The 26560-nt window shown below is 45.6% G+C and overlaps 1 protein-coding gene across 1 annotated transcript in view; it reads right to left on the bottom strand.

The window, feature by feature from the left end:
* Positions 1–3601: 3601 nt before the first annotated feature.
* C8B (complement C8 beta chain) overlaps positions 3602–26560 on the bottom strand; it is a 43668-nt gene continuing 20709 nt past the window's right edge. Inside the window, exons 7-12 of the mRNA XM_081225990.1 lie at positions 25045–25285; positions 22649–22777; positions 20198–20361; positions 10985–11138; positions 8713–8781; positions 3602–6554 (exon numbers count right to left, since the gene is read on the bottom strand). Of these exons, the coding sequence (XP_081082116.1) occupies positions 6403–6554; positions 8713–8781; positions 10985–11138; positions 20198–20361; positions 22649–22777; positions 25045–25285 (909 nt within the window). The 3' untranslated portion in view covers positions 3602–6402. The remainder of the gene's footprint in view (positions 6555–8712; positions 8782–10984; positions 11139–20197; positions 20362–22648; positions 22778–25044; positions 25286–26560) is intronic.

Raw genomic sequence — 26560 nt, 5'->3', positions numbered from 1 at the left:
TTAGCAACTTTAAACGTGAGATAAATCCTCCCATCCTAACCTCTTTTTCACAAATGGACTTGGCTGTCCAGTGGCATGATACATGTGTGACGGATCTATTTATCCATTCTATTTCTTTAGAGATAGCAGCTAAGAAGTTTCATCTATTATTTGTCTCTCTCTCCCATTCCCATTTTCCTAACCAAGCATGTGGAGCAGGCAGTTGATGGATGGATGGTGTTTGGGATAAAAGGGGCCAGAATCAGATAGTTTTCAGGATCTGAACAAACTGGCTTATTAACAAGGAGGCCCCTTCGGCGGGAGGTGGTGGGGGAAGGAGGACTGGATACCAGACAAGGGCCAGTGATGGATGAAGGAGCATCTGGGGTTGCAAGGTGTAGACGCAAGGTAACTGGTGGCCGCAGCCTCTGATAATGGGAGTGCCTGGGCTCCGGAGCAGCCTCCTGCACAGAGGTGAATGTCAGACTAGCCTCTTGACTTCCTTTGACAATCCTCCAAGATTCACTGCTGCAAAGGCAAGTCCTATTCCCTCTCGTCTTCCTTTCCGTAAAATACAATCTCCATGCTCTACAAGGGAGAGCTGCTAGGCAGGGTACCAAGGGCCAGATGTCAGGCAGGGTTGGTTCAGCACCCACGCATGGGAAGGCAGTTGAGCATCTCCACGTGCCAGGCACTCTGGGGTGAGAGCAGTCCCTCTGCGTATGCCGTGTCATTCAAGCCTCATGCTCGTGCCATCGACTATTGGCCCTATATTCTGATGAGGACACTGAGGCATGGAGAGGATAAGGGACATCATCAAGGCTTCTCAGCTAGGAAGTGGTGGCGTGGGGTCCGATCCCTCTGTTCTTCTGCCGCAAAGCCTTCTAAACGGCTCTGCTTCTCCGCTGCAGGGACACGCCAGACTAGAGGCCTTTCTATCCCTTCTGCGCAAGCGGGCAGGTGGGCATGCACCCACCCTATAATGAAACTGGACCCGCTCCTGTGGCAGCAGGCAGTTGGGGAGCCCTGTGGCAGCCACCCTCGGACTGCTGCAGTTCTGCCACTTTCGAGCTGGGTGGTCCTGGGCAAATTGCTCAGTGTCTCCGAGGCTCTGTCTCATCACCTGTCAGAGGCAGATAATAAATCCTTCCTCTTTCAGGCACTGAGAGGATTAAGCTGGATTAGGTATGTGCAAGTTCTTTATAACGGGTAATGCCCTCTGCAAATATTAGTTATTATGCTGTTACATTTTCCCTTAATAACCCAGAGCTTGGGATAGAAAAGCCTTCCATGTCCTTTATTAAGACATGTCCTAGGGGCTAAGCTATTTTATGTCTTTCTTGTTCTCACGTGTTATAGTGGGTTTAGTACCAAAATGTACTAAACCCGTCTAAAGCGGTCTTAAACGACTTTAGAAAACCAAACCCGCAAACCACAGTTCTTGTCGATGTTTTGAGGAATCCCCAGAAGCAGTGATGTCAGCGATACGGTGGAATGCTGACTGTCCCAGGTACTCTCCTGAGCGTGGTTACTTCACGTCCTCCCGAACCCCAGGAGGACGCTGCTGTCACCAGCCCCTCCTACAGATGAGAAAATGAGGCACAGAGGGGTACGGAACTTGTGTTAAGGTCACACAGCTAGTAAGTCACAGAGCCAGGCAAGGCCACAAAGGCAGAAGCGTGGCACCAGGGCACACGTACCACTCAGCCTCGCTTCATCTGTTTCCAGTTCTGCCTGAGAGGTCGTGATGCTTCCCCCACCCCTGAGGTTCTGAATCCCTCATCCCTCAATATTGGAATTAACATTCCAAAAAGACAACTCAAAGAGGAAGACTCCATACAGAAAAATCTGATTGCATGGCAGGCATTCAATAAGAAGGGATTCTCAAAGATGTAAAGTGTACTATTCCAGTGTGCTACCGTTAGGGTTTAGGTGGTCATAGTAGGTTTAAAATGAATCCATAAATGAGAAAATGAGGTGAAGGTGGAACGTTGGAAGGCATTTTTTCCCCTAAGTTCTTCTTTATTCATAGCCTACCTCTACTGCACACTGGGCAGGCTTTTTAACCCTCTTGAGTCTTGATTTCTTCCTCAACCTATAAATATGCTTCTCAGGTTTACCCCACCAAAGATGACAGGGTTTTCTGCTCCCCTCCTCTGTAAAGTTTCCCTGGAGATTTCTGGTGGTCCCCAGTGGGTGTCACCAAGTCCCCTAACAAGTACTGTACTTTCAGCCCCTACCTGACATCAGCTATTTTTTTTTTTTTTTTTTTTTTTGCGGTACGCGGGCCTCTCACTGTTGTGGCCTCTCCCGTTGCGGAGCACAGGCTCCAGACGCGCAGGCTCAGCAGCCATGGCTCACGGGCCCAGCCGCTCCGTGGCATGTGGGATCTTCCCAGACCGGGGCACGAACCCGTATCCCCTGCATTGCCAGGCGGACTCTCAACCACTGCGCCACCAGGGAAGCCCTGACATCAGCTATTTTTCTGCCTCTTTTGTTTTACTCTTTTTTTGCACTGCTGCCCACCAAGCAGGCTGAACACGCCTCCCCCAGCCAGTGCTGTGTGGTTGCCCTTATCTCAAGGTCGCTGTACCCCAAATTTCATGATGCCACCATCAGGTACCACCGATTCACTAAAGTTTCTCCCTGGCCTGGGATGGTTCTGCCCTCGGCTCCATCCCTTTTCATTAGTTCATTAACTCATGCAACAATGATTTATTGTTGCCTGCTTGTGCCAGGCCCTGTATTGGGCACTTGGGATACATGAGGGCAGTAGACAGACACTATCTCTGCCTTCAGGAACGCGATATTTGAGAAGGAATAGGAGACAGTAAACAAATAAATTATAATACAGTGTCCACAGAGCCTGGAAACATTGGCAAACAGGCATACTGTCATAAAGGACATCTTCAATCTGTAAAACAAAAATATGTCCGTCAAGATGCTAATCACGGGCTTCCCTGGTGGCACAGTGGTTGAGTCCGCCTGCCGATGCAGGGGACACGGGTTCGTGTCCCGGTCCGGGAAGATCCCACACGTCGCGGAGCAGCTGGGCCCGTGAGCCATGGCCGCTGAGCCTGCACGTCCGGAGCCTGTGCTCCGCAACGGGAGAGGCCACAACAGTGAGAGGCCTGTGTACCATAAAAAAAAAAAAAAAAAAATGCTAATCACGAAGGTCCCAGGGAGGCCTGGCCAGAGTCCTGAGGGCTTTCCGCTCCAGCCCCACTCTCTCCAGAGGGCTTTTTATATAAGTACCTGGGAGCAGGCCAGAGTTCTCTCCTTTAAAACAAAGATGGCATTTTCCTCTGGATTCTCTGCCAGCAGATGCTCTTCTCCCAGCCTCAGCGTCCCACCTTGATTTCCAGAGGCAGCCCATCCGTGGCAAGGACGAAGTTTCCCTTTGAAGTTTTCCCTACTTGTCACCTGCTGACTGTATTAATATCTACCCCATCAAATTCAAATAAAGATTAAATGAGATAATGCAGGTTAAAAGATTTCATAAACTGAGAAGCACTCTATAATTGGCAGCTATGACTATTACTATTGTGAAAATAATTATAATACTTATTATTCCCATAGAAGTTATATTATTATCCCAAGGTCACACAGGAAGGGAGTGGTAGACACAGAACTCCCGGCCCAGACATCAAGCAAACCGCAGAGCTCCCAGCATTTCAGAGATTCATGCTCTCAGACACAAAACCCTCCCACACCCAGGTATCCTGCACTGTGTTCAAGCTTCCAGGACCACTGCCACATGACACTGCCTGGCCCGTACCCCACGGATGCCGCAGCCCCTTCACGGGGACACCGGTGCAAGCTACAATTGTCAAGGTTTTCCAAAAGCACAGTTTGCATTTATTTTGTTTAATTCTTACATTGTGTTTCAGCCTCCTCCTAAATGCATTTGTTTTCAAAAAGAGCCACGAGGGTAAGTTCAGCCCACAAATAAGAATATAATTATTACATAGTTTAGCCATGCCTGGACGTCACCCTGGTATTCACCGGTGCTCGGCAATTCAATTGTCTCTCCTTCAAGACCATATTTAATAGGATAAACAATTTCTGCTAAATGCAATAAACGTGAACCTGCATTGTCATCTCCATAATCAACTCAAATTTCCCATTAGAAGCGGTGGCCGTGATTGAGATTCAGAATTTAATTTGGCGGCGCTGGCTTCGACGTGCTCGTGTCGGCTTCACGGGAGCCTCCCATCAACCCAAGACAGAACCTCTCTTCCCCATCTCTGGGGAATCTTAAAAGAAGATAGATTATAACGTAAGAAAATTATATGGCCTCGGTATAATGAAGGAGATAAAACATTATTGGATTAGCCTATTGAAATAACAGCGACGGCAAAGCAATAATATTAATCTAAACAAGGGCCCGGACCCGTCTGCTCAATGGCAGGGGACAAGGGGATGCAGGAAGGCAGACAGAATCGCCATCCTGGCTGCAGCAACCCCTAAGCAGTAAAGAATCAGCTCCTTCCATGGTTGTTCTGTTGACTCAATTCCAGAGAGATGGGCGGCCAGACTGGTGGGTGTTGGTGACCTGTGCTTTGGTGTCATGGATGTGTTATGGTCTTGGGTCTCAGCACCCAGCCCAGCGGCAAACTTACAGCACATGATGTGGCCGAAAACAAATCGGTTAAAAATGCATAGGATGAATCAATTCACCTTCAACCAACTGGTTTTCTTCCCCACCAATCTGATTTCAACAAATTCACATGAAGTTATGTGATCCGACAGGAAGTGCCCAAGAGCAAAGAAAATATTCAGGGATGTTTTAATGAGAAGGAATGAATGTGAGCAACAAAGCTTAAAAGATCACTTGACTCAATCTAAAAAATAAAAATATTTTGGATTTTAGTAACGTAAAGATCAACTGCCCTCTTGTTCTCATCTTTCAGTACCTCCCTCCCCAAATGGGATTTGCACAAAAGCATGAGAGAGCGGAGCACAACGTACAGAGGTAGGGAAGGTTTACATTGCCCACTGACCCACAGCCATCAGCTTGATCATCTCCTGATGTGTTTCCTCTTCCAGCCACCACAACCCCTCCTCTTTTTCTTTCTTTCTTTTTAAACTGGCTCTCATTCAGTGATCAATTTCCGTGGCTCTAGTCTCCAGCTCAGCATCTCCTCCGGGCACCCACTCATGTCACAACAATTCAGCTCTGTACCAGAACAACCACTTGCTTCCTGTGCTCAGCATCAAAAGAAGCTGAGGAACCCATCTTTCTGATGCAGTGGGTGGGGATTTGTCAATCACACACACACACACACACACACACACACACACACACACACACACACACCACCTTCTACATTTTATTTCATAAAAAGTTCTTTGTTGATCCAAGGTCCAATTTTGAGAGGAAAGGAGCATCAGAGTTAAGAGTTTAAAACCCTGGGGACTTCCCTGGTGGTGCAGTGGTTAAGAATCCACCTGTCAATGCAGGGGACACAGGGTTTGATCCCCGGTCCGGGAAGATCCCACATGCCGCAGAGCAACTAGTCCAATGCGCCACAACTACTGAGCCTGCGCTCTAGAGCCCGCAAGCCACAACTACTGATACCGCACGCCTAGAGCCTGTGCTCTGCAACAAGAGAAGCCACCGCAATGAGAAGCCTGCGCACCGCAACAATGAATAGCCCCCGTTTGCAGCAACTAGAGAAAGCCCATGCATAGCAATGAAGACCCAACGCAGCCAAAAATAAACAAACAAACAAACAAATAAATAAAAATTTAAAAGAAAAGGGTTTAAAACCCTAGAGCTTGAGTGCCCAGGTTTGCAGCCCAGCCCCCCCACTCCTTAGCTGCATAACTTTGGACAAGTCACTTAACTCTTCTAAGCTGATTCTCCTGCTGCTTAATAGACTAATAAAGCATCCACCTTATAAGGTTGTCATGAGGATGGAATGAATGAATGAATGCACTGAGAGCACTGTGGCCGGCACACACTAATCATTCAATAAATATGAACTGCCAATTGCCAATTGACATTGAATGAGACAGTGTGCTCCTCAAGACAGGAACAGTTTAATACCTATTCATGGATTCATTATTGGGCACCTACTATGCGCAGGTCAGTGGTGGATTGTGGGACTTTCACACGGACAGCTCCCAACACAGTTCCTGGCTGGTAGTAAATGGGAGTGAAATAAAACTGTAGAGATGAGCAAAGTAAAGATTACCAGGATGCCTAAGCCCTTCAGGAGACTATGATTACTGTTTAACTTACTATTTGTTCAAATCAGTGTGCATTTTACAAGTAATATCTTTATTTTACACATTCTGAATGGCACAGCCCTCCACCTTGGGCCAGCTCCAGATGGGAGCAGGCATGGGGTTGAGCTGGCCTGATTCCTTGCTGTGTGCAGCCCACAGTAGCATCACCTGCTAGATGCTTTCCCCTCCTTAACAGTTAAGTGTTTCGGAAGCAGGGCCCAAGCAGGGGCTGCCCCTATTTTGAGGAGGTGGATTGTTGCACTGCCTTTGTCTTGTTTTATGTCCTCCAGAACACGGAGACCAGTTTGACCAGCAATTCCACTTCCCATCAATGGGGACATCTATAAGAAAGAAGGTCAATGAACATTAATTAGCCCTTATGACACTCTGGTGCCCTATAGGAGGGGTAAGGTGTATAAACCCTAGGGTTTTGAGAGTCTGAATCTCTGATCTCCCCACTCCAGTCCACTGTCCTTCCTTCAGGCCATTGACTCACCATGTTCCCTTCCACCACAGGGCCTTTGCACACACTGTTCTCCTTGCCCCAAATACACTTCCCTCCTCTATTCATCTGGTCAATCCTATTCATCCTTCAGATCTCAGTTTAAGTGTTATTTCTGCGAGGAAACCTTCCCTGATCCCTAACTCCCCATCACTACTTCATATTTTAAGCTCTCAGAGCATTTTGTAGCAGTTACAGTTGAAACTTTAAATGTATTTCTGGGACAAGTCAAATGATGTTGGTTTGTCTTTCTAAAGAGCAATCTCCATGATGACAGGAACTATAATCTGATTTGCTCATCACTGAACCCCATCACCTAAATTGGCACATAGGAGTCCCTGAGTCCATACTAGTGGAATAAATGAATAGTTTCCAGCTTAGACACTTCCCAGCTATAGTATGCTGGATAGTTTACTTCTTCTCAGTGTATCAAGCGGGAGCTCTGTTATCTATGTGGCCGTTGTGTGTTTTAAATGAAGTAATAACACTGTGCTCTACCCTCCCTGACATTTGCCTTTCCCTTGAGGATTTCTGGTTGTTGATGAGACTGGCGAATAATCAATCACATCCACCATGATAGATCACAGGTCTGGCTGAGCCTCTAACTTGCAGTGTAGTTCTGGGTACATTACTTAGTATCTCTGGGCCTCCCCATTGATAACATGAGATAGCTGGAGTGGGAGGTTTCCAAGGTCTCCTCCAAGCAGTGGAAATCCTGTGGCTGTGCCATTACACTTTTACTGGGCAGGTCACTGTGGGGGGCCTGGTTTAGATGTAGTAGGAGAGGGAGTGGAGACACCCTTGAGCACTTTGCTGAAGAGAGGAGCAGAGAAGGCACCAAGAGCAAAGGTTACAGAGTCAGACTCACTGGACCTGAACCTGGGTCCCCACACCTACTAACTGTGTGACCATTGGGCAAGTTAGCTAGCCACCCACTGAACCTCAGTTTCCTCTATAAAATGGGGGTATTGACAGTATCTACTTCATGAGGTTGTTGTGAGGATGAAAGGATTGAATATATGTGCAATATAAAGTAACACTGTTTATTTTGCTCTAAAACCAACTAACCGATACTTATTTTGCTCTTACGATGGGTTAGGCATCCTTCCAAGTGCTTTATATGCCTCATGAGAGACTTAAGACAACTCTATGAGGTAGTTAATATCGTCATCTCCATTTTACAGATGAGGAAATTGAGGCACGAAGAGGTCAAGTAATTTGCTATTAAATGATGGAGATGGAATTTGAACCCACACTGAGTCCAAGCCCTCAGCGAGGTGCCTGGTACATAGTGGACTGCTTAATAAATGTTTGGTGTTTTTATTGGATGTGCCATTTCCTTTTTTAACAGTATCACCAAAAAAGTCACAGAAAGGAAAAGAAAGGGGAGGAGCTGGGGGTGGGGGGAGGCAGTGCTAAGAATTCTTAGAAAATAAACTGGCTAAAGAATCTGAGAACTGGAAGAGATCTTCATCGTAGTCCAGTCGTTCAGTTATTAATTCAACTGCAGCAACTGTGTGGGAATCTGAGGACCCATAGGTAAATGGGACATGATCCCTACTCACAGACACAGGGGAGGTAGACACACACAACCCAAAACAGAATGTGCTAAGAGCTGTAATAGATACATGTTTGAAGTCCTATGGGATCCCACAGGAGAAATTAATTCTTCTTGGATGAGAATAATTTTTACAGAACAAGGGGCATCTGTGTTGGATTTTGAGGGCTGAATAGGAGTTCACTATATAAAAAAAAGATAAACATTCCAAAATGATTCAAAGAGATGACTCGAAGAGGCCATGCATTAGCAGTCATGTAACATGGAGCACTCTCAGTTGTGAAAATAATAAAATATAAAATCAGGAGTCAAGATGGATCTCAAGTTTCATAGTGTCCAGCTCCCTAGCCCTCTCCCCGACTTTGCTCTTGCTCTTTTGAATTATTCTCTGGACTTCCCTAGACTTCCCTTCCCCAACCAACTCTCACAGACTCCTTACTTTTCCGATTGGTGATCTCACAGGCAGGGCCTTGGAATCCAGCAGGACAGATGCAGTCACAGCGTGTTCCTGAGAAGATGCAGAGACAGTATGAATCATACCACATGAAGTAAGAGCTCCTAGACTTCACCCCTCCCTCCACATCATGGCTTTTCCATTAGGTTAAAATAGGGCAAACGTTTAATTGAATGGTTTGAAATAAGGAGGTTCAGTGCCAAGAATACCCACTCCTTTCTTGAGGGTCCTTTGCTCATGAAAGGGTGTTTATTCCACCACAGGGAATGATGTCGAGTTGTTGAGGAAAATTACCCATTAGCTGACCTTTGACCTAGACATTGGTTTTGGGGGTCAGAAGCTACATTATTGAAGTCCCTGGGGCCAATGGTCATTGATGCTCAATTTCACCACAAGTAATTGTCTAGTCTCTGCTTGAACATCTCTAGTGATGGGAAACTCACTACCCTTACATGTCTCATGCTACCTTAGGCCAGTTCTGACATTTGGGAGGTTACTCCTTATGTTAATCTGTCACATGTCACCCTGGAGCTTCTCTCACCTGAATCACACAAACTCTCTTTACAGGACTGTCCTTTATAGGCTGGGCCCTGTCGGCATTCCAGCCTCTGGCTTCCTTTTCTCCATCACCTCCAACGTAAAGCCTCCAGTGGGTCCCAGTCTCTAGGTCCAAGTTACACACAGGCAAGGGGCATTTCAGCACCCCTAGATCAAAACCTGGTGCCGGTGAATGGATCCTACTTCCTGCTGAACTGACCCTCACTTACAGGTCCTGGTCCTCAGGCAGAATTTCCCATTCTTAGGCTGTCACTTACATCTGCTTTGCTCATTTCCATCCCATCTGAGAAGCTAGACACACATCCCTCCATCTCAGCTGGGCAGGTGGAATCTTTCTCCCTGAGAACAGATCTTCTGTCGTGTCTCCTCTGTTGAGTTCGCTCCAACCATGTGAGTTCTGCCTCGAGTCCCGCTGGCTCCCTGGGCTGGGATATACTGTACCCAGCTGCTCTTGATGCCCTGTTTTGGCATCATGCTGGACCGGACTCTTTCTTAGCCCATCACAACAGGGGCAGAAGATCCCAGGCCCCAGCCTCTCTCACGTTTGCCCTGCCCCATGCAGTGACCCCGGATGTGACCCTCAAGTTAGCAATCAAGTTCTAGTGGGCCATCCATGCCACCACCCCCCATCCCCCAATCATCTCACCATGTATTGGTCAGGATATGCACAAGGTGTCTCCCCTGCTCAGCCCAGGGAGGGCCTCTTCTTTGACCAGGACAGAGTCCCAGAGTCCATCCCCACTCCTTGTTACAGACCACACAGTCTCAGCCTGCTCCTGCCTTCAGTTTAATGCTGCTATCACCCATGTGTCCCTTGTGGCTAGAACCTAGGTATCCTGACAGCCAGAGCAGCCTGTTCTAGATGCCTGCATTCTGACTTCCTGGGAGATAGACTAACACTGGTTCTAACACTGGTGCATTTCGGTGCAACCCTTGGGTCAAGGCTAGCTCTCCTGCTAGTCGAAAAGCTTGGCAAAATCATGGATCCTGTCTGTCAGTGAATTCACCTGTAGAACAGCTTCCCAGCCCTCACTCTACAACGAATTATCTGCTAGGCTTTTTTTTTCAGAGGCCAATCCCAGTGATTTGCTTTAACTATTTTGGGCTGAGGCCCAGGGTTTCGTGTTTGTGCAAAGCTCCCTGGGTGATTCTCAGGTGCAGCCTGAGAGGACATCAGGTGCCTTGCCATAAGTAGTACCCGAGTGCAGCCATCTCCTTGGTCCAACCCTACTTCACTGTGCTCCAGGGAGGTGGTGCTCCATGGTGAGTCACAGCCCGGCCACAGATTAGAACTACCTGGAGAGAAGAGGGTTTAGCCATCCTGATGAGGGTCTCTTCTCTAGAGAGTCTCACGTAATGATCACATTTGGGGACTGAGCATCAGTAGTTCTAAAGATCTCCAGTGGTTCTAATGCCCAGTCAAGGTGGAGAAGCTCATCTTTAAGAGGCTCCAAATGGCCGGGGGAAGGGGGGAGGGGCGCTTATATTCTTTCCTCTGAGAAAAAGAAGGGAGCTTTATGACATCCCTGGGGCCTGAGGCAGAGGACTGGGGAATGACCTGGAAATTGCCCTGGATATACACACGAAACCCTGACCTAGAAACACGCCTCTGGAGGGTGTGTGGATTTGATCACGTGTTCCGGCCCCAGAGCCAGCCCCTCCAGATGACGTCTGCCACAAGCGACGCTGGAAACGGTACCTTTCAGGACAGGGACTCCATTCCCCTGGCAGGGAGCACACTGGCAGGAGCTGACTTCCTTCTGAAACTCCTCCAAGGCCCGCTTCATGTTCTGCCTCACTGTGCTGGAATAGGCGAAGTCCGTGGCGGTCACCAGTTCGTACAGAGGCTCTGCCTGGGAAGGGAGCAAAGGCGTTTATTTCAACAGAAAACATTCATCGCATAGAAACATGAAGCAAGGCTCTACGGGAATGCGCAGGTTTGCTGCATGCAGACCACAGTGGATTCATACGCAACTGGATGGATGCCCTACCCTGTCTCAATTCCCACCCCACCCGATATCCACAAATAAGCTCATTCGAGTTCAGGTCAACAAACACTTGCTGAATACCTTCTAAGTGTCAGGTATGAAGCATAAGTCACGAGTAAGATAAAATCCCCACTCCCAAGAAACTCAGAATCTAGAGACAGAGACAAAAGGACTAACAGATACACAGTGGTTACAGGTAACAGTGGTAACTTGTAATGGGTAGAGAGGGGTGGCTAGTTAATCTGCTTTTGGTTGGGGAGGGGTGGTGGTTTGCAAACAACTCTTTGAAAGTATCATGGGAGTATTGTTCCAAGGTCACTCCCCATCCCCGCCCCCAACCAAACCTGTGAAAATCCTTCGTGGCATGCGAGAGCCACCATTAGGGAGCCATTCCCGAGCTCCACAGAACACCTTCCCACCATGAAACGCTCAGAATACTGTCTATACTACCTCATCTGATGCAAATTCTACCTCTTTGCTCCTTTGTGGTCAGCGTCTCGGGTTGAAGTCCTTTTTCCTTCTTCTCTAATTAGATTGTAAGCTCCTGGAGATCAGACCTGTATACTGCTCAGCTGTGTCTCCAGGGTCCCACCCAAAGCTTAGTGAGGGCCGCTAATAAAAGTGGGTGTAAGGGACTTCCCTGGTGGCGCAGTGGTTGAGAGCCCGCCTGCCGATGCAGGGGACACGGGTTCGTGCCCCGGTCTGGGAAGATCCCACATACCACGGAGCGGCTAGGCCTGTGAGCCATGGCCGCTGAGCCTGCGTGTCCGGAGCCTGTGCTCCGCAACGGGAGAGGCCACAACAGTGAGAGGCCCGCGTACCGCAAAAAAAAAAAAAAAAAAAAAGTGGGTGGAAGAATGAAACGGGGATGGGAGGTCTCATTAGGGCAATAGCACTGGCATGGAGGCAAGGGTGTGGCGAGCAGGGTGAGTGATGCTCTCAGTGGGCACAGCAGGGTTTGAGAGCTGGAAGCCACAGAGAGATGTGGTAGTGTTTGCGGGCTTAGAAAAACAGAGGCAAAGTCCAAAGAGGTAGTTAAACATGGTCAGAGCCTCTTGGCTCGAGTTTCAGCTCCAGGGCCAGGTTCCTCTCCAGATTTTGTTTGTGATCCTGCCCTAATCTGGCCCTGGAGCCTTTAGGGTCTGTCTAAATGCAGGCAATCACGCCTAATAGAAGCCTCCAGTGGGAAGAAAATTGCTTCCATTTCTTAATGCATCCAATGCTGACCTTCACTCCAGCGGGCAAAGCAAGGCCCCTTGGTGGTCCCAGTGTCTGACCGTTTTGTGGTCAGTGAATTGATCCAGAGGCTGTCTGCAGAATGGCCCAGCCTGCTGGCCACACATGGGAGGGCGGGGCCACATGGGGGATTGTTGTACACCCACGATGAGCTCCTCCAACAGCCTGCTCTTCCTGCCAGAGCACCTTGAAAGTCTGCCTTTAACCCCCCAAGCATTTTTCTACCAGTACCGAGATCTGCTCAGGAAATAGAGTAGGTCAGTGGCAGAACCGGAATAAACTGTCCTCGTATACTGTGTGCCGAGAGCTGTGCTGGTGACTTACACATATGATCCCACTTCATCCTCACAGAGGAGCCATTACTAGCCCCATTTCAGGTGAGCGTTAAGTAACTTGAGCAAAGTCAAAGAACTCATAAAAGCGCATTGCCAGGATTCTAACCCCAAATCTGTAGGTTTTTTCCTACTAACTAAACCAAATCTGTGTTTTATTTCATCACATGATGACTGGTGATAGAAATGGCGATTATTCCCATTTCCAACCTCTATCCCAGGGTTCTCTATGATGGCTTGCCTTGGAACTTGGCAGCAATTCTGCAGGGTTCCCTCCCCAGCTCCATTTTTAACTTAATATGGCTCATTTGTCCCTTTTTTGGTTTGCTGGTTCTTTTTTTCCTGTTTTTCTTTTTCTCTCTTTTGTCCTCTTCTTCTTCCCTCCCTCTCCCCCTCCTTTCCTTCCTCCTCCTTTCTTGCCCATCTTTCCCCAAAACACAAAATCCCAACTACTCCCATTGATCATTGGGTCCTTAACACACCTGATCTTGTGGAAATTCTATTGATCATATTTCTGCACAGAGATGGTGGGTGCTGTCTATGAAACTCCATGCAGTTCTCTATAATGGACCCTGGTGACTGCTGTTCTTAACGATAACAAATAATTATTGTCATAGCTACCAGTTATTAGGTGCTGAACTAAATACGTATGTTATCTCACTTAATCTTCACAACAGTCTTATGAGTCAGGTAGACTTCTGTATCCCCACTTTACAGATGGCAAAGCTGAGACACAGAAAAGTTAATGAGATTGGCCAGAGTCACAGTGAGTAAGCGGAGGGTGGAAGATTTGAATTGTTACCATCGTGGTTTGTATCCTTTCAGTATATATTTTTGGATAGGTAGATGGACAGATATTTACACCAAATTGGTGGCATAAGAAAAGTGAAGTTTTACATTCCACTTTTTTCACTTAACATCATATATTATTGAATGACATTTTCCCATGCCATTCAATAATCCTTGATAAAATGGTTTTTTTATGGCTACTGAGTATCCTGTTGTATTGGTGAACTACACTGTATTCAACTCAACCCCTGTTATTGAATCTTTAGGTTGTTTCCATTTTTCTTTTTCCTTTTGCTACTACAAATATGGTTGTCCTCCTTTACCAGCTGGGATACTTTCCAAAACCCCCAGTGGATGCCCAAAACCATCAATAGGACCAAACTCAACATATACTATGTTTTTTCCTATACACATATACTACGATAAAGTTTAATTTATAAATTAGGCACAGTAAGAGATTAACAACGATAACTAAAAATAAAATAGAACAATATAACAATACACTGTAATAAAAGTTATGTGAATGTGCTCTCTCTCTGTCTCTGTCTCTCTGTTTCTCTCTCTCTCTCAAAATATCTGATTGTACTATACTTACCCTTCTACTTGTGATGACGTGAGATCATAAAGTGCTTAGGTGATGAGTTGAAGTGAGGTGAATGACGTAGGGTTTGTGACATAGTGTTAGGCTACTGTTGATGTATCATCAAAAGGAGCATCTGCTTTGGGCGGTGCTAGATCACTGAACCATGATCATGTCAATGGCTGGATGTCAGGAGCAGATGATGCTGACGGTTGGGGATCCCAGGTGGGGATGGAGCAGGACAGTGTGAGATTTCATCACACTACTCAGAATGGCATGCAATTGAAAACGTAAGTTGTTTCTTTCTGGAGTTTGCCATTTAATATTTTCAGACCGCAGTTGACCATGAGTAACTGAAACTTCGGATAAGGATTACAGTAACATAAAATGAGGCATGTCTTTATAGATACATCTTTACCAACTTTTTTTTTTTTTTTTTTTTTTTTTTTTTTTTGCGGTATGTGGGCCTCTCACTGTTGTGGCCTCTCCCGTTGAGGAGCACAGGCTCCGGACGCACAGGCCCAGTGGCCATGGCTCACGGGCCCAGCCATTCCGCGGCATGTGGGATCTTCCCAGACCGGGGCACGAACCCGTGTCCCCTGCATCGGCAGGCGGACTCTCAACCACTGCGCCACCAGGGAAGCCCTTTACCAACTTTTTAAATGATTTCTTTAGTTGATTCTTCCATTTAGGGATATTGAATCATAAGTTATAAACATTTTTAATGTGTTGGATATATACAGTTAAATTCTTTTCCTAAAGGGTTGTACCAATTTATATTCCCGTTTCATCATATAAAAGTTCCCATCTCATCGCTCCCAAGGACACTGAGTATTACAGATTTTAATCATCATTAATTTGACAGGTAAAAAAGAATACTGGGGACTTCCCTGGTGGCACAGTGGTTAAGAATCCACCGGCCAAGAGTGGAGAGTGGCATGGACATATATACACTACCAAATGTAAAATAGTTAGCTAGTGGAAGGCAGCTGCATAGCACAGGGAGATCAGCTTGGTGCTTTGTGACCACCTAGAGGTGTGGGATAGGGAGGGTGGGAGGGAGACGCAAGAGGGAGGGGATATGGGGAGATATGTATATGTATAGCTGATTCACTTTATTATAAAGCAGAAACTAACACACCATTGTAAAGCAATTATACCCCAATAAAGATATTAAAAACAAAAAAAGAATCCGCCTGCCAATGCAGGGGACACGGGTTCGAGCCCTGGTCCAGGAAGATCCCATGTGCTGCGGAGCAGTTAAGCCTGTGCACCACAACTATTGAGTCTGTGCTCTAGAGCCCACGAGCCACAACTACTGAGCCCATGTACCGCAGTTACTGAAGCCCATGTGCCTAGAGCCCGTGCTCCACAACAAGAGAAGCCACCGCAATGAGAAGCCTGCGCACTGCAACCAAGAGTAGCCCCTGCTCGCCACAACTAGAGAAAGCCCGCAGGCAGCAACGAAGACCCAAACGCAGCCAAATAAATAAATAAGTTTTAAAAAATTAAAAGAAAAAGAATACTGTATTTTTACTTTAATTTTCATTTTCCTAGAGAAGTTAAAATTTTGCATATTTATCATCTGAGTTCTTCTGAGAGTTGTCTATTTCCTTTAAGATATGTTTCTTATAAGTTGTATCATTCCTTACACATGAAAGATTTCATGTGTGGCAAAATTATTTTGTTGTGTTATTTCCATTTAATTACACTTATGGGTCTCCTTATTTAGAATTCAGAATTTATTTTTTCCAGTGAGATCTGGCATTCTAAGTCTGACATTATCTTACCAGGTCATGCTACCAAAGCATCTGCATTATAACTGAATCACTCTGCTGTACACCTGAAACTAACACAACATTGTTAATCAACTATACTCCAATATAAAATAAAAAGTTAAAGAAAAACACAAAACCTTCTCTTAATCAGAGTAATTTGCTTTTAGGGAATCTTTAAATAAGTTGCTTTAGTAAGGTGTGATGGTCATTATCACTGTTTACCAAATATATCAGCTTCTTTTCCTTCTGGGCACTTGGCAGGGCTGTTTTTCCCTGAACCATCCTTAAGGGCAGGTTTGCAATGCGACTTTTTCTGAGCAGTGAAAGGTGAGCAGAGGGAACGCCCCTTCCAGGCTGAAGCTTTGGGAGCAGAGTGTGGTGACTTTTCCCATTCCCTTACCACTGCTCTGGTGCTCTTGGGAGCACAGGACAAGATAAAGCCTCCATCACCTGGATCCCTGAGAGACATTCAGAAAAGATCCCTCACCAATACACTTTGGACGTGATGTGTGATTGAGCAATAAACTTTTGTTGAACTAAGTCATTGAGATTTGGGGGTGTTTCACTGCTGCATAACCTAGGTTCTCCTGAGCTCTAGATGAATCACTCACTACTGTATTTTCTCTTCTATGATTAACCATGCCAAGCTCCTTACCATGGCTTCTCCATCAGCCTGAATCCCAGACCACAACCTAGCACCTCGACCACCATAGAAATGTACATGGATGGTAGGCTTTGTGACTAGGGTTGCCAGTCAAATACAGAACGCCCAGTTAAAATGGAATTTCAGATAAACAACAAATAATCTTTTAGTATATATCCCATGAAATATTTGAAAGATGCTTATCCTAAAAAAAAATTCCTTATTTGTCTGAAGTTCAGAATTAACTGGACATCCTGCATTTTCGAGTGCTAAATCTGGCAATCCTCTATGTGACTCCTTTAATATCTCAGAATGTCTTGGGGATTTTTTCATCCCTTAATGACCATTTCACTGGGCCACAAGCTTTTTCCTTCAAGATCTTGTGGTTGTCACTCCATAATCTTTAGGCATTTAGCACTGTGAAGAATTCTAAGACCGGTACGACTTTTATTTTTGTAGGATCTATTTGTTCCTCAAAGTCAAAAATTTCACCACAATGTGTCTCAGTATTGTTTTATCTTCAGTACTTTTACCTCCTTTTCAATGAGCTGTTCATTTTGCATTATCAGCTCAGGGAAGTTTCCCTTATTATGTGCTTGATTAATGCATCTTCACATTTAATCCTGGATCTTTCTCAGGAAGAAGTCTTTGGTTTTTAGATTTCCACTTCTGTACTCTCTGTCCATCATATTTCTTTTATATCATTGTTTTAATCTCTTTGTCTTTTGCTTCTGCATTACAGAAACATTTTTATAGCACCTTCTACATCACTGACTCAATTTTCTGCAGCGTCAATTCTGTTCTTTATAGTTTCCAATGTAGTTTTTGATTCTACTACTGTGCTTCTGGCTTTCTACATTCAGCCATTTCCCCTTTCATCTGATTAGTGTCTACACATCTCAGCTTCTATTTTTTATTTCATAAATTCCTTATTTTCCTTAATTTTATTATAACCACAAAGCAAATATATTCTAAAATTTACTTCTATTTTTAGATGTATGCTTGTCTTTATCTTTTTAAAATTAACAAAAATTTTTATTTTATTTATTTATTTTTGGTTGTGTTGGGTCTTCATTGCTGCGCATACACTTTCTCTAGTTGCGTTGAGCAGGGGCTACTCTTTGTTGCGGTGCGTGGGCTTCTCACTGTGGTGGCTTCTCTTGTTGTGGAGCATGGGCTTTAGACACACGGGCTTCAGTAGTTGTGGCACACGGGCTCAGTAGTTGTGGCTCACAGACTCTAGAGCGCAGGCTCAGTAGTTGCGGCACACAGGCTTAGTTGCTCTGCGGCATGTGGGATCTTCCCGGACCAGGGATCGAACCCATGTCCCCTGCATTGGCAGGCGGATTCTTAACCACTGTGCCACCAGGGAAGTCCCTCGTCTTCTTTATCTTGAATGTAATTTCAATATTTTGTGTTCCAAGTTCTCTTTATGTATGTCCATTGCTTTCTCCACCTCTTCTTTGAACAAAGAGCCATCTCTCTGTAACCAAAGTTCACCACTAAACACTGTGAATGGGCTCTTCTGTGGTCTCTCTTTCTGCCTACCCGGCTCCTATAGGAACTGTGTTTTCAGATCTTGATCTTCAAGACTCGCTTATGTACACAAGCCTTGGCCAACACTCTGTGTCTAGGAGTTCCTTATCGAGTGGTCTCTGCCCTCCTGGAAGGCAACTGCTGCTCCAACCTGGTAAGCTCACTCTGCTGAGAATTATTTTGAGATAATGTGAAGTCATATGCAGTTTTCTCTTGCCAGAAAGAGTCCATGCCCACAATAGATGTTTCCAACTCAGGTTAGCGATGTACAGAAGAAGTGCATAAAACCTTCAACAAATTCACCTCCTCCACCGCTGGAAACATCTCTCATTCTCTAATCTCTTTCCCCTTTCAGCCTCCACAGCCTCTCACAACATTACACTGATAGTGGATACGATACTTTCCAGGGCATCACATACATGCTGGGAAGCCTCTCTGTGCCTTTAGTAAAGTGCTGTATCTCTGAGAATGGTGGCAGGTCTGTTTGAGATGCTTAGCACGCTAACATGTGTGTGCTCTCTCTCTCTCCCTCCCTCCCTCCCTCCCTCCCTCTCTCTCTCACACACACACATACACACACACACACGTACACACAAAACACACATCCCATATCATATCACATGCTGCTGGACACTCGACATTCCCAATGCCCAGGCTGGCACTTCCAACCTATTTAGATAGGTAACCAGGGCAATCCATTAACTGTAAGTTTAAAAAAAGATTCAGGTAAGATATAAGTAAAAAGCAAAGACCAGGGATCTATTTTCTCATGAACTCTGTTCTCTCCCGTGCCTGTCTGTGATACCAACCAATGTCACCGTGCCATCAGCCAACCCCAGATCTCTCTGGAGCTGCCTGCAAGCTATGGCTGACTTTATCTTTCTTGATGCTTGCCAGCAACTGTACCCTAAGTGTCACTACTGAATAAGCAGCAGAGGAAAGGAATGAATGGCAGCCTTCTTGTTCTGGAGAAACTGTGCATTTGACATATAAATAAAGACATTGGAAAACTGCCAGGATTGGTAACTGCAGAGCCCCTCATCAGAGCTCCAGCCTCTTAACTCCTCTCCTTGGCTGCAACAGTAAATCTCCGGGAGGGTGGATGTTGGACCATCAATGACTGTACAGACAATGGCAAGAAGAGGACAGTGTAAGATGTGACATGGACACCGTGCTGAAGTCCCCACAGGCAAGGACCTACCACTGCTGATTTGTATGACAGTCTTGTTCTAGCAAACGTCTTTTTAGTTTAAGGCTGCAAAACTGCTGTGGTTTGGGTGACAGGTGGTTGGGATCATTATCTTCTATTTACCAAACCCACAGGAGGGGAGGGAAGAGGTAAAATTCTCAGGTCTGGACCTAATAGAGACTCTTGAGCAGTCACAGGTGGATGCAACCTCGGTGACCTTGATTTTTATCAGCCAAAAAATTAAGCATACTTAATTTGCAGACTCATGAGAATTAGATGAAATAACATTCCTAAAGTCCTTGGCAGAGTATCATGAACATAGTAGGTGCCCAAAACATGTTAGTGATTTACCATGATGTATTATGCTGTCCTGTAAGATAATAATGCACGCAAGCATCTTACTGTTCAGCACAGGCTGTACTTTTCATCCTTGCACCCTCCTCTGTTTTCCTCCAGTGCCTTAGTTCCTATCACATCACAGGAACTCAGCTACAATTTGTTGGTTGCATGAATGAATGTTTAAATGAACAAATAACTGAATGAGTGATTCCCAGATGAAATGGAAATAATCTTGATTTAAGAATGCTGGAATTAGAAGCTGATGGTTAATTTCCTTTAGCAACTTGGGGGCCCAAGTGAGAGGGAGTCAGGGTTCTCTAGCCGGTGTTGAGCATTGTATTACAATTGGTTCACTCCAGATATATTTTCCAGTATAATGTATGTGCCTCAAGATTAGGGCTTGGGTCTTATGGAGCTCTGTATTCCATACCCTGGCTCAGAGCAATCCTTCAGAAGCTGTTTTCTGAACAGAGAGAAGGATTGGTAGGGCAGTTGCATGTACCTTAATTTTGACGATGTCCGGGTTGTACTGCACCGCCTCTCCCCATTCCTGCATCAGTTCTGCTGTCGGCAGCTCCTTGTATGCCAGGGCAGTGATGTACTCACTTGCCCCTCCTCGCACAAGGACAACCAAGTCATTCACCATGGTGTTTCCCTTGTTTCTGCCTGGAATGGACATGGAGACCTGGCACGTCAGGGGATCCATTTTCACACCTTGGAATTTACTGCAACCTAACTGACAACCTGGTTACCATAATATTTGTGGAGCTTGCCTAGGAGATGTAGGGGGACAATATGCATCCCTGCCAGCAAGGGAGTCACAGTGCAAGGGGCAAAAGGGCAGTTCAATCATATATGACACAAGCTGGGGACAGGACAAGAAAGGGACATTTATTTTTAGCATCTGTAATTGCCAGTTGCTAAATGAGTCTATGGAAGACAGATAGCTGATAGATAGATGCATACATACATACACAGGGATAGATTAATAGATCATAGGTAAATAGATTGGTAGGTAGAGAGATAGATTATTAATCATTTACATGTCATTCACTAATCTAATGTTGTACATGTATTAACTCAACTAATCTTCACTATGAAATAGGAACTATATAATCCTTACTTTGCAGATAAGGAATCTTAGGCACTAGGGTGAAGGAGTTTACCGACATAACCCTGCGCAAGCTCTAAGTGAAATCATTTCTTTGTCTCAGATGACAAAGGTGGGAAAATTTGTAAAGGGTGAGCATGGGATGTAATAGGTACTCACTAAACAGTGTCTATCATTATTATTTTGACTTCTCATGGAGTTTGCCAGAAAGCCCCCAATCCTATCAGTGAGTCGTTCCTATTCTAATTTTTCCATGTGTCCAATGCCAAAGGAACTGGTGGAAAGTTACTATTCCATTCCACTCTGAGCTTGCAACACCTGAGCATCAAAAAAAGGGGGTCTTGTATACTACTGGTCAGACTGTAAATTGATATAACCATTTCAGAAGAACTCGGCATTACCTAGTCTAGAAGAAGTATATACTCTACAACCGAACAACTTCACTCCTGGGTATATTCCCTGGAGAATCCCTAGCACATGTGCACCAGATGACTGTGTGAGAATGTTCACAGCAGCATTGATTATAATTGCTTGGCACAGGAAATAACCCCAATTTAACAACAGGATGAACAAAGTGTTATATTCATACACTAAAATACTATGCAGCAGTGGAAATGAACTATAGTTATATACAAAAACATGGTGTTGAATGAAAAAAAAAAGAACTGAAAAGATTACATTCCATTCACATAAAGTTCAAAAACAAGCAGCTCTAAGCCATACTGGTTAGCAATACATGTAAGTGGTAAAACTATCATGAAAGGAAGGAGGTGTTTAACATGGAAGTCAGGATGGTGTTATCTCCAAAGGGAGGGAGGAGTTGTAATTGCCAAGGGTCTTGGGGTGCTGGGCAGTGCTCTATCTAGTAACTTGGATGGAGGGGGGGTTACTTTAAAAGTTTTCTTTAAAGAGCACCTATGTTTTCTGCGTGCCTCCCTATGTAAGATGGGTGCTCCAACCCAGCCCCACCAAAATAAACAACAGTATCCACCATGTATCAGTCACAAGAAACTGTTCTAGACCTGTAGTTCATTTCGTTGTTGTTTCATTTTGTTTTGCCGTGGCTGTGGAACTCTTTCTTCACATATGATCACATATACAGGGATAAGCTTAGTAAGTAGAGCAGATGAAGGAGAGCTGTCAGGGTGCAGAAGGGGTCAGGATTGGAGCTCGGCTGATCAGCCTCTCTTTCCTACTCCACTCGCTGTGTCAATTCTCAGCTCCCTTGCGTGGTCTCCAAATTCTCTGCTCGCAGACACCTGGTTCTACACACTGGCTTCAGCACCCACCTCCTGGTCTAACCCACCATGTGGACTCTGCTACATGATTTGTGGCTTAGCCTGTCCTTCTAGTTTCCATCTCCCCCATTGTTTCAGGTAAGGACTAGCTGCCTCACCTGTCTCCCCCACTGCCTCCACCTGGCTCCTACCCCTCCAGCCTAGAGCATCCTTTCTCTAGCCAGACCAACTCCTGGCCCCCAGAGGAAATTTTCATTGTTAGATTTTTTTCTTGCCTGAAAACAACCTCAAGTTGCAATTCAAATGATCCCTGCCCTAGGAAGCCTGTCCTGTTGCTCCAGACCGGGTTTGGTGCTTATCACTGCCTTGTCCTTGCTTCTTTGTTTGCCCACTTCATGTGAGTACCATGAGGATAGGACGACCATCTCATTCATTTCTGTATACCCAACACATAGTAGGCACTAGGTTGATTTTTATTGAATGAATTATTATTTTAATTGAAATGCCTTGGAACACCCAGTCTTTAGCTTAAAGAGAGACTGGGTCTGGGGTTCTAGAGAGGGAAGGATGATCAGCAGAGAAGTCACATGCCCTTGCTACTCACCTTTTATCTCATTGAGAATGCCTTTGCACTTGCCAACCGACACACCCAGCTTGACGTAGACCTCTTCTATGGCAACGCCTATTTTAAAATCATTTTTGGCACAGGCCTGGACATCCTTAAGAGAATAATCTGAAGGAAGCAAGAAAAGAGGCTCATGACCTAGAAGGTAATTTGTCCTGTGCCTTTTCCTGTGATTGATTCCAGAGGCCTAACCCTTCCTGGAGGCCCACAGGGACTCAGGTGTAAATTAATGGGTGGCCAGCCTGATGAAAAGAAATGCAGGTAGTTCCTAGCACCAGGGTAGAGACCTCATTAGAGATCAGCATCGACTTCCCCTTTCAGCCTCTTCAAAGACTCTGAGGGTTTTTGCTGCTCTCCAAAGATAGGACATGCTCAGAGTCACTTTCTAAAAATGTGGCTCCTTATCAAATCTCTAGGGATTGACCCAGTGAGTAGAGGCTGCTGCATGCTGTCCCCTTCCCCTGACCCTTCCCACTCTACTCTTTGAAATAGTAGAAAGAATTTGTTCATTGATTAGTTGAGTTAATGCTTACGAAGTGTCGGGTATAGTGCCTGGCAAAGAAAAGGAGCTGATTTCCCTTATTTCTTCTCCGTTTTTGGACCATTGCCCATCTGTTCCTTTCTAATTCTCCCCAAGGCATCTTCCTATCCTGGACTTGCTGAAGTCTTCGGTATGATTTGTAAACACCTATCTGTCGCACTGTGAGGTCAGGAGAAGGAGAGGAGAATAGCTTTGGTACCTGGGATTGTCTAGAAATGTTGGTGTAGATCAGTTTTCCCTAAAGCATGTTCCTTGAAACATGAATTCCATGATGATACCTCTTATAATTCTTGTAACAATAAGAATGACAAGAAACCGGGCTTTTGCAGTCAAGCCAGTGTGACAAATGTTGTATCAAAAGAGGTGGAGTGGTCACTTGATTTCAGCACACCTGTGAAACTCTAAAAGTGGGATCTATTATATGTTTACCCAAGTCGATCATAGAACCTTTCTGTAGGAAGCAATCTGAGGAACTATGAAAAGTGCTTTTGAAACCTCTGGTATGGAGGACAGTACCCTTGATCTTGGCAAAACTGAGGCCACACTGATCTAAATTTACCTTGTTCACCATGTGTCCTCTTGCAAGTACACTGGACCTGTAACCAAGCCCTGGCTCTGCCACTGTAAACTGTGTGACCTAGGGCAGGTCACTTAACCTGACAAATGCCATGTTGGAGGAAAGAATACTGGACTGGGAGGAAGAAGTCATACCTTAGACTTTAAGTTGATTGCAAGTGGGAAGACCTATAATATCTGCACGGAGAATGGACTGTAGAAAGGGAATGCGAGTTGAGTATTAGTTTGGAGGCTCTGATAATAATCTGGAACATTGCTGCTCAAAGTGTGGTCTAGGGACGAACAGCACTGATATCACCTCAAAGCTGGTTAGAAATGCGGAATCTTGGGTCTGAACTCAAACTTACTGAATGAGAATCTACCTCCTACAAGATTTACAGATAATTCACGTTCATATTAAATTTTGAGAAACACTGGTCTTGGCGTGAGCATAAGGTGGTAACAGTCAAGATAGAAAGAAAAGATAATTTTGGGGGTAGAGCTGATGGGACTTACTAATAGACTGGAAAGAAAGAAAAATAATCAAGGTTGACGCCTAGGTTTTTGCCTTAAGCCACTGATGGAATGGTGGAACCATTCTGAGATGCAGATGACTGCAAAGAAACATATGCAAAAGTTCTCTTTGGGGGCATGTTAAGTTTCTGATGGTCATTAGACATTCAAATGAAGATATCTCAGAGACATTTCCACATGAGCTCTTGGGTGCAAAGAAGAGATTCAGGATAGACATATGCATTGGGAATAATCTACACGTTCAAGGCATTTAAAGCCAGGAGATTAGATGCTATTGTCTAGAGGGAGTTATGTAGAAAAGAGGACTGCCCAGAAAGAGGGCTGGCAAAGGAGGACCAACATCAACCAATTCAAAAAACGACGAGGGGGGCTTCCATGGTGGCGCAGTGGTTGAGAGTCTGCCTGCCGATGCAGGGGACATGGGTTCATGCCCCAGTCCGGGAAGATCCCACATGCCGCGGAGCGGCTGGGCCCGTGAGCCATGGCTGCTGAGCCTGCGCGTCCAGAGCCTGTGCTCCGCAACAGGAGAGGCCACAACAGTGAGAGGCCCGTGTACCGCAAAAAAAAAAAAAAACCAACGACGAGGAATCTGTAAATGAAACCGTGAAAGTACAGCCAGGGAGGGATGAGGAAAACTCAGAGCATAATTCATAACCCCTCCCCCAACAAGGAATAGAAGCCTCTCCCTGTTAACTCACACTTCCATGTGCTCCAGCAGTAAAGCCATGGTCCTTGGGCAACGTACCTGCTCTCTCCATGGCCTCTTTGTTCATGATGAGTGTGTATTCATAAATGCCCCCGAGCACGGCCTCTGTGATGTAGTGGGTCCCGAAATCGCGAAAGAGATCTCTGTACTCCCCGTAGCTGTACTCCAGGGGCAGCCGCTTGACTCTCTGAAGGAATTCGTAATGCAGCATGAGGTTTCTGGGTTTCAGCTTGTAACGCGCTACTTCAAGGTCAGAGCGTGCATGCAGAAATGCACTTCTCTAAATGAAAGACCAACAAGGGAAAAGCAGACCTTTAAAGTCAGGAATCTGGAACAAGAAGATGAACTTTCCAAATACCATCCGATGTTCTTGGCCAGGAGTCATCACTCATGATTCCTTTAGGAGACTTGAGGGAAGATGGCCTCTTTGACAAGCCTTCATTTCTCAGAAATACTCTGATGGACTTCTCAGCTTGGAAGAGCTTGTTCTTCGCTCACTTCCTTACAGTAGCAAATAAGGACCAAGGAGAAAGGGAAGCAGAAGCAGACAAGGCAGGGAGCAGCAGGTGCCCGTGGACCACTGAGGGGAGACAGGGTTTGCGGACCCGCAAAGGCAACTCCTTGGTTGATGCTTTTTTTTTTTTTTTTAAAGAGAAAGAAGGTTTATTCAGGGAGATACACACTCCACAGCCAGAGTGTGGGCCATCTTGGAAGGCGAGAGAGGCCAGTTGATGCTTTTTAAACTCTGAAGAAAAGGCACTCAAGAAAGAGTAAACGTGGTGCTTTAGGAAGGCTGGACACCGTAGCACATGGCAACGGTCAGCAAACCTCAGCCTGCACTCAGGATCTGGTGCTTGGTTTTGTAAATCCAGTTTCTTGGCAGTGCAGCCATGCCTACTTGTTTATGCATTGTCTATCACTGCTGTCACCCTACGATGGCAGAGCTCAGCGGTTGCCACAGAGACCCCACGGCCTCACAAAGCCTGAAATATTTACTCTCTGGCCCTTTACAGAAAAAGTGTGGTGACCCCTGGTGTGTGGGAAAGACTGAAGCATGGTAATGCTAGATGAAGGTCAAGCATCCAGGAATGTTACTGTAACCCAAAGCGAGAGGTACCAGCACTGCAGGGACGGCTGAGGAAAAGGCGAAGGCGTGGGAAATACACATTCTTCCCTCATCTGAAAACGCTCAGCCAGCTTGACCCATCAGCTCTATAAGCCATGCCACCTCTGCTCCCTGCCCTGCTTTCCCCCACCCTAGTCCTGCCCCAGGGACTCATGACTCCCTTCCTCCCATCCATCCAACCTGAGCAGTCACTAGGTGCTCTGTTCATGACTTTTCTAAATATTTGAGCCTTCTTCCTCTGCCTGGGTTATGATAAAAGCTGCCCCATTGATTTCCTTTCTCCCTCTGGCTGCCCTCAATGCTCCAATCAGAGTTGACGTCCTAAAACTCTGTTATTACAATGCTCTTCTGGGCTTAAAACAAAACCCTGCATTGGCTCTCTCCTGCCTGCAGAATATAATCAACTCCCTTACTCTGAATGTAAGAACG

Source organism: Mesoplodon bidens (genome assembly GCF_964165515.1).
Source record: "Mesoplodon bidens genome assembly, chromosome: 2".
NCBI classification, from domain to species: Eukaryota; Metazoa; Chordata; class Mammalia; order Artiodactyla; family Ziphiidae; genus Mesoplodon; species Mesoplodon bidens.
This window is presented reverse-complemented; position numbering and strand designations above follow the sequence as displayed.